Source organism: Haliotis rufescens, unplaced genomic scaffold (assembly GCF_023055435.1).
Source record: "Haliotis rufescens isolate VD_foot unplaced genomic scaffold, xgHalRufe1.0.p SCAF_12, whole genome shotgun sequence".
Lineage (NCBI taxonomy): Eukaryota > Metazoa > Mollusca > Gastropoda > Lepetellida > Haliotidae > Haliotis > Haliotis rufescens.
In genome coordinates this window covers 27651659-27660584 of record NW_025963802.1, presented here as the reverse complement: position 1 = coordinate 27660584, position 8926 = coordinate 27651659, and the positions used below count along the sequence as shown (strand labels likewise).

The following is an 8926-nucleotide window of genomic DNA, read 5'->3' as shown; positions in this document are numbered from 1 at the left end:
ATATAAACTGAGGGCCAAAAGAAACGTTACCAACATTAACTGATTTGCCACTTTGAAACAAAGATGCCAACCTGTTCAAAAACAGTAAAGAACACATCTCAAGAATACAGCCTTCATGTTCTCTGTCGTTCTTTGCACGTGCTTTGCGGATTTTGGGAGATATTGGTGTTTTACAGCAATTTTTTAAACATTCTTTCCCAAATTATCGTGCAATTTCCGGGTATAAATTACGCACGGATCTGTTCCCTATCATTGGTTGCGATGATTAACACCAACGAACATGCCAAGACTGACCGCTGTCCAGAGGGAGAGAGCCATATAATAGGTATGTTATGCTGTAGATGGGAGCGACACAGAGAGCGGTTGCCATTAACATGAACTGCTCCAAGATGACCATTACCAGACTGGTCGCACGTCTCCGACAGACTGGCAGAACCGCAGACAGACCACGGAGTGGCAGAACCAAAGGTCACGACCCCGCAGGATGACCGCTTTTTACGGGTACTTTATCTGAGGAACAGATTTCTCACTGTGACGTCATCAGCTGCCAACAGCTTAGGACATCCGGTCAGCAGACAAACAGTGACCATACGACTACGACATTATGGTCTCCGGGCTTATCGCCCTTTCAAGGGCATGACCTTGACCCGTCAACATCGACGTGCCAGATTGACGTGGTGCAGGCAACAAAGGGAATGGCGGCGAGTGCTGTTTAGTGACGAGACCAGGTTCCAACTCTTCAAACCTGATGGGCGGACGCGAGTTTATCGACGACGTTGTGTCCAGGAGGTGGAACCTTACGGGGGCGGAAGTGTGATGGTCTTGGGCGGCATTAGCGGGGACGAGAAGACGGAACTTTTCCTCATCGAAGGCAATCTGACAGCACAACGCTACATTGACAATATCTTACAGCCAGTGGTTCTTCCTTTCATCCAGCGTCAACAACGGACGGTGTTCCAACAAGAAAACGCCACACCCCATAAAGCCCGTATTACTAGAGACTTCCTCAACGCCAACAACGTGGCTGTCCTGCCGCGGCCAGCTCGATCACCAGATCTGTCACCCATAGAACATCTCTGGGACCAGCTGTGGCGTCGTCTTCGGAAACGTCAACATACTCCCTTCACGAGACAAGCGTTGATCGGTGCCCTCCGTGAGGAATGGAATCGGATACCTGCAGTCGATGTGAGGACGCTTGTCTACTCAGTTCGACGCCGCATTCGAAGATGCATTGCCGCTCATGGAGGTCATATCCCGTATTGAACGGTCTGGGCCACCGTCACCTTAAAGTTGTAACCAATGTTGTTGATCGATTACTGGACGAATGACCCCTTGTCAAGAAATGTCCCTTTTTGGAGGTCAAGGACTTTGTTGTTGAATTAGTAAATTCGCATTTTACTGTTCTGAATGATGAATTTCTACAATACAATTGTTATTGCTGCTTCAAATTGTGTTGGTCATATTTTATCCTAGAAATATCGTTGGTAACGTTTCTTTTGGCCGTCAGTTTATAAGGCCAAGGATAGTGTCTTCATACACAGCAAAATCAACTTATACCGACATATGTTCACAGGATGATGAGCAGTATATTCATCCACAATTACATCAGCGTATATATATTTTAACAATTTTAACAGGTGATGGGTAGTGACAAGTGCTCCAAACAATCCCCCACAAAATGTGCTGGTTGTTACAGTAACGTAACATGACATTTTGAATCAGTCGCGTTAATGTAAGTACAAGAAACCATATCATTGTTAAGCTGCCGATTGCTTGCAACAATCACATAATCCAATTCGATACAAGAAACCTGTCCTAGGTATGGTGACTTGATGCTGCTTCATGGTGGAGATTGCGTCATACATCACACGAGACGCAATGCTATCAGAGAAAGGATCAATTGGCATGCGTCAAATCTCAAATATTGTTCATTAAAAATGTAATTAAACTATCCTGAAAGCTTGGTATCGTGGACTACTTGTAACACGTTATAATACACAAACCATATACATTTCTTGCATATTTCTCCCTATATATGTCCCAATTGTGTGGTTGTGTACGGTTCAAATGCATCTTAAGACTATGACTAAGACTATGGGTAATACGTGGTTGAAAGACTTACACGAATAGTTTCAAGGCAAATCATTCTTTTTAGCTCTGTGTCTGGAGTTGACTACAATCAACTGAGTAACACTTTGATGACTAATATCTCCCCAACTTAACTGACCCCACAACAGTTCATGTCACAAGAAAAGAATATCCGCACTGTACAGAAGCTGGACATTAGATGTATGTTGTCCACCTTATAGGGGAACTGAGGGTGTCCACTGTAAGAGCCTGTATGTTCAATACACACAAATGGTCTGGTTGCCCAAAGTGCTGTTTGTGCAACGACTAATGTAAGTCATCGTTGAAGCATGGAAGCATAAAGGGCTTAGTGCTGAAATATGGTTGTGCAAGATGGAGTTCTCAATATCGGCAAACAACAGATTGTGAATTCTGGTGTATTTTATTATAAAACATGGTGTAACCATTGAACATGACACCCAAAACATTAAACAAGGACAGACGTGTAGAGATCGACCACATTATTTTCGGAGGATCTTCAAGAGTCATTACAAGAACTTGCAAATTGATATCCTCGTGTTCAATGCCAAACGCATGACCCATGACAAAACAGAAATGTATGAAAACAAAAGAAAATAATTTGCCTCGAAGGAATACCTCAAGCCTACTTTCCTTAATATCGACTCTCATCCTCAACCTTCCCACTCAGTGGTGATGAATTGGCAAACACCTTACTGCTACTATTTCTATTTTCATAATCTTAATAACCATCCATCCCCTTGATGTTACTGTCTTCAACGCCGTGACCCTCTAGAATGAAAGTTTGCGGTATCGTCTTCCGAATAATACCAACATCCATATACACACGAAGCAACTGAAATATATGTCACAAACTGGACATCGAAATAAAAGCACCGTGAACACAGACAGCTGCCCAGCTCCTCACAAGTCCGTGCTCATGTACGTCCGATAAATGTACTTGGAACTACTTGAAGATGCATCAAGATCAACGTCATCGCTTTTGGCATCATTTGAGTCGCATTCTATTTCAATTGCAAGGATATCACGCGGTTCGGTAGGGTCGTCCTCATCTGACCAATCATATGTCCTGGATGAGGTTTTGCGTTGTAAAGTTCCATTGGGAACTTTGTCGTCTTCTCCGACGTCCGTGTTCATAATCTTACCGAAAGAATGCTCACTCAAAACCTCGGCATTTGTCAATGGATCACCGTTTTCTTCTTTAGTGTCATTTGATGTGTCGTTTTGTGAAAGATGCTGCATATGCAGTTTCACAGCATTCATGTGATCTGTAATGTTGAGGTGGCTGCGATCAGCGAATGTGATCTCAACGTGTTTTCTCTTTTTACGCTTCAAGTTTCTATGTGCGTTTTTGCAATGGCGCGGCAAGGTAAAGAGGTCACATAAGATGATCGCGCCTATGACTGAGAATGAGACGATGACGGCTGATGACCCCACGTATGTTGCGGAGGGTCTAGAGTCTGGAACGCTGGTCCTCTTTAGCGTTGTCTGGCGAGCTTTAAACACGACATTCATAGACTGAAGTTCCTTAACTTCCTCAGGCACCGGCTCTGTCGTGTTTGGATCAATTGACCTTAGTTGTGTGCAAAACAAACTCGAGGTCGGTTCTGCAAGATAGAATTTCTCAATACATGGGAAGTACATGAATTTCTCTACACAAAAGCATATCCAGCACAAACAAAGCATCGACAAAGTTGTAAAAAATACGAATTAAAGCTTTCTCTGATTGATGGGGTGGGTTTAGTGTGTTTTAAAAAAATATCTCACTGTCTGACATTTGTTGCCCGCTTTGAAAGGTTGTTGTTTGTGATCGTTTCTTCTACCAATGGCTAACTACTGCTTCTACCAATGGCTAACTACTGGTTCTACCAGTGGCTAAATACTCGCACAGCTACATGCTCCGAAAGGGAGGGATCGGATTTTATCGGTTTCTTCTACCAATGGCTAACTACTGGTTCTACCAATGGCTAACTACTGGTTCTACCAATGGCTAACTACTGGTTCTACCAGTGGCTTACTACTCGCACAGCTACCTGCTCTGAACGATAGGGGTTTGTGATCAGTTTCTTCCACCAATGGCTAACTACTCGTTCTGCAATGGCTAACTACTCGTTCTGCAATGGCTAACTACTCGTTCTGCAATGGCTAACTACTCGTTCTGCAATGGCTAACTACTCGTACAACTACGGTGGATGAGAGAGGATAATGTACAGCCGTTAACCCCTGTATTGACAGCAATGCGTCACCTGGGGTTGTTGGATCTGGCGTTGTGTTGTACTCCTGTGTGATGATGCCGATGGGAGAGACGGTAAACCCTGCCTTCAGGCGACCTGGTGACATAGGATATCATTCATGGTACAGCCGGAAACATATACACAAACACGTCGTGTATACACATACGTACGTTGTGGTTATTGATGTAGCAGCAGAGACATGGTTTACTTCTAATAACTGGACTGCAGATAGTCAGGGCACACGCTAATCTACATACAACCAGGCACTTTAATGTGAAGGGGATGTTTTTCATCATAAAAGAGAATGAATACAATCCCCCCTTCCCTCCCCCCCCCCCCCCCCCCCCCCCCCCCCCCAAAGAAAAAAAAAAGGAAAAGGTAAAACAAACGAAGGAAAAAACGAACAAAAACGAAAAACAAAAACAAAAACCAATTAGTATATTGAAGGCTATTCAAATTAATGCAACATGTCAACTCGTACGTAGCACCACAAATAGTATCCTTAATTCATGTTCCAGACATTTGCATGCCATATGTACATTTTAAGAAGTGTATTCAATACTTTTTCGTTCATGGCGATATGCACGGAAAGAAAACAGTGTAATAGTGTGTAAATCCATGTTGGGAATTAAAGCAATGATATGAAGGACTGGAGTATCGATCCTAATAGGAACAATTATTATTAAAGGCTTTTGCTGACGCCCACATTTAGGTTTCCCTCGTGTTTACATTTCGACAAGGAGATACACGCCGAACTGTGGGATCACTTTGCCTATAATGTTAAATCTGATCTGGCCTGTTTTCATTCAATTCTTTAAATCACGTTACGAACACTCGTGAAGAAGGGGTTCTGGTCATATAGTATATGTAGTAGACAGTCTCTGGTTATATAATATATGCACTAGACAGTCTAAGGTCATATACAATATGTAGTAGACAGTCTCTGGTAATATACTATATGCACTAGAGAGTCTGTGGTCATATACTATGGGTAGTAGACAGTATCTGGTCATATAGTATATGTAGTAGACAGTCTCTGGTTATATACTATATGAAGTAGACAGTCTCTGGTTATATACTATATGTAGTAGACAGTCTGTGGTTATATACTTTGGGTAGTTGACAGTCTCTGGTCATACATTATATGTAGTAGACAGTCTCTGGTCATACATTATATGTAGTAGACAGTCTGTGGTCATATAGTACTGTAGTAGACAGTCTCTGGTCATACATTATATGTAGTAGACAGTCTCTGGTCATATAGTACTGTACAAGACAGTCTCTGGTCATATAGTACTGTAGTAGACAGTCTCTGGTTATATACTATATGAAGTAGACAGTCTCTGGTTATATATATTATCTACTAGACAGTCTCTGGTCATATATTGTATGTAGTAGACAGTCTCTGGTTATATACTACATGAAGTAGACAGTCTCTGGTTATATACTACATGAAGTAGACAGTCTCTGGTTATAAAATATATGCACTAGACAGTCTCTGGTCATATACTATACTATGGGTAGTAGACAGTCTCTGGTCATATAGTATATGTAGTAGACAGTCTCTGGTTATATAATATATGCACTAGACAGTCTAAGGTCATATACAATATGTAGTAGACAGTCTCTGGTAATATACTATATGCACTAGAGAGTCTGTGGTCATATACTATGGGTAGTAGACAGTCTCTGGTCATATAGTATATGTAGTAGACAGTCTCTGGTTATATACTATATGAAGTAGACAGTCTCTGGTTATATACTATATGTAGTAGACAGTCTGTGGTTATATACTTTGGGTAGTTGACAGTCTCTGGTCATACATTATATGTAGTAGACAGTCTGTGGTCATATAGTACTGTAGTAGACAGTCTCTGGTCATACATTATATGTAGTAGACAGTTTCTGGTCATATAGTACTGTACAAGACAGTCTCTGGTCATATAGTACTGTAGTAGACAGTCTCTGGTTATATACTATATGAAGTAGACAGTCTCTGGTTATATACTATATGTAGTAGACAGTCTGTGGTCATATAGTACTGTAGTAGACAGTCTCTGGTCATACATTATATGTAGTAGACAGTCTCTGGTCATATAGTACTGTACAAGACAGTCTCTGGTCATATAGTACTGTAGTAGACAGTCTCTGGTCATATACTATATGTAGTAGACAGTATCTGGTCATATAGCACTGTAGTAGACAGTCTCTGGTCATATATTTTATGTAGTAGACAGTCTCCGGTCATATACTATATGCACTAGACAGTCTGTGGTCATATACTATGGATAGTAGACAGTCTCTGGTCATATATTATATGTAGTAGAGAGTCTCTGGTTATATACTATATGAAGTAGACAGTCTCTGGTTATATACTATATGCACTAGACAGTCTGTGGTCATATATTATATGTAGTAGACAGTCTCTGGTTATATACTATATGCACTAGACAGTCTGTGTTCATATACTATAGGTAGTAGACAGTCTCTGGTCATATACTATATGAAGTAGACAGTCTGTGGTCATATACTATATGCACTAGACAATCTGTGGTCATATACCATTGTTAGTAGACAGTCTCTGGTCATATATTATATGTAGTAGACAGTCTCTGGTTATATACTATATGCACTAGACAGTCTGTGGTCATATACTATGGGTAGTAGACAGTCTCTGGTCATATATTATATGTAGTAGACAGTCTCTGGTTATATAATATATGCACTAGACAGTCTAAGGTCATATACAATATGTAGTAGACAGTCTCTGGTAATATACTATATGCACTAGAGAGAGTCTGTGGTCATATACTATGGGTAGTAGACAGTCTCTGGTCATATAGTATATGTAGTAGACAGTATCTGGTTATATACTATATGAAGTAGACAGTCTCTGGTTATATACTATATGTAGTAGACAGTCTGTGGTCATATACTATTGGTAGTTTACAGTCTCTGGTCATACATTATATGTAGTAGAAAGTCTCTGGTCATATAGTACTGTAGTAGACAGTCTCTGGTCATACATTATATGTAGTAGACAGTCTCTGGTCATATAGTACTGTAGTAGACAGTCTCTGGTCATATACTATATGTAGTTGACAGTCTCTGGTCATATAGTACTGTAGTAGACAGTCTCTGGTCATATACTATATGAAGTAGACAGTATCTGGTCATATAGCACTGTAGTAGACAGTCTCTGGTCATATATTTTATGTAGCAGACAGTCTCTGGTCATATACTAGACAGTCTCTGGTAATATACTATATGCACTAGACAGTCTGTGGTCATATACTATGGGTAGTAGACAGTCTCTGGTCATATATTATATGTAGTAGACAGTATCTGGTTATATACTATATGAAGTAGACAGTCTCTGGTTATATACTATATGCACTAGACTGTCTGTGGTCACATACTATGGGTAGTAGACAGTCTCTGGTCATATATTATATGTAGTAGACAGTCTCTGGTTATATAATATATGCACTAGACAGTCTGTGGTCATATACTATGGGTAGTAGACAGTCTCTGGTCATATATTATATGTAGTAGACAGTCTCTGGTTATATAATATATGCACTAGACAGTCTCTGGTCATATACTATATGTAGTAGACAGTCTCTGGTAATATACTATATGCACTAGACAGTCTGTGGTAATATTCTATGGGTAGTATACAGTCTCTGGTCATATATTATATGTAGTAGACAGTCTCTGGTTATATAATATATGCACTAGACAGTCTGTGGTCATATACTATGGGTAGTAGACAGTCTCTGGTCATATATTATATGTAGTAGACAGTCTCTGGTTATATAATATATGCACTAGACAGTCTGTGGTCATATATTATATGTAGTAGACAGTCTCTGGTCATATGCTATATGTAGTAGACAGTCTCTGGTTATATAATATATGCACTAGACAGTCTGTGGTCATATATTATATGTAGTAGACAGTCTCTGGTCATATGCTATATGTAGTAGACAGTCTCTGGTCATATATTATATGTAGTAGACAGTCTCTGGTTATATAATATATGCACTAGACAGTCTGTGGTCATATATTATATGTAGTAGACAGTCTCTGGTCATATGCTATATGTAGTAGACAGTCTCTGGTCATAAACTGCAAGACGGAAGCAAGATGGAAGTGAAGCTCACCTGTATCACATGTACGGTGGTAGTAGTCGAGCTCCTCGTCGTTCTCCGTGAACCGGATCCCGCTTGTGTGACGGTCCACATCACTTAGCTGACAGTAGCGTCTCTTGCTGTTGTATTCAAATGAGCGGCAGGTGAAGTTGACTTCGCTCTCGCACAGCTTCTTGCATTCCTCCAGCTCCTTGCCAGAAGGAATCTCCAAATTGTTGGATATGATGCTAGAGTGGTTATGGCGTAGGAAAGTACACTCACCTGAAACCAGTTGAAACTACATGTATATTATATCCATAAAGATCAAGTATTGTGAGAAAGTTTAGCCCTTTAACGGATAGTCTTATATATGACACTTCATGTCGGCGAAGTGAAGAGTTTGGTAACCTATTCCATATGAACCTTTAGGTAATGTATTACGGGGTATTAAAG

The 8926-nt window shown here is 40.5% G+C and overlaps 1 protein-coding gene across 4 annotated transcripts in view; it reads right to left on the bottom strand.

The window, feature by feature from the left end:
* Window positions 1–2496: 2496 nt before the first annotated feature.
* LOC124116189 overlaps window positions 2497–8926 on the bottom strand; it is a 65676-nt gene continuing 59246 nt past the window's right edge. For all 4 annotated transcript variants that reach the window (XM_046477448.2, XM_046477456.2, XM_046477465.2 and 1 more), the window contains exons 5-7: window positions 8507–8755; window positions 4353–4436; window positions 2497–3713 (exon numbers count right to left, since the gene is read on the bottom strand). In XM_046477448.2, the coding sequence (XP_046333404.2) occupies window positions 3010–3713; window positions 4353–4436; window positions 8507–8755 (1037 nt within the window). In that variant the 3' untranslated portion in view covers window positions 2497–3009. The remainder of the gene's footprint in view (window positions 3714–4352; window positions 4437–8506; window positions 8756–8926) is intronic.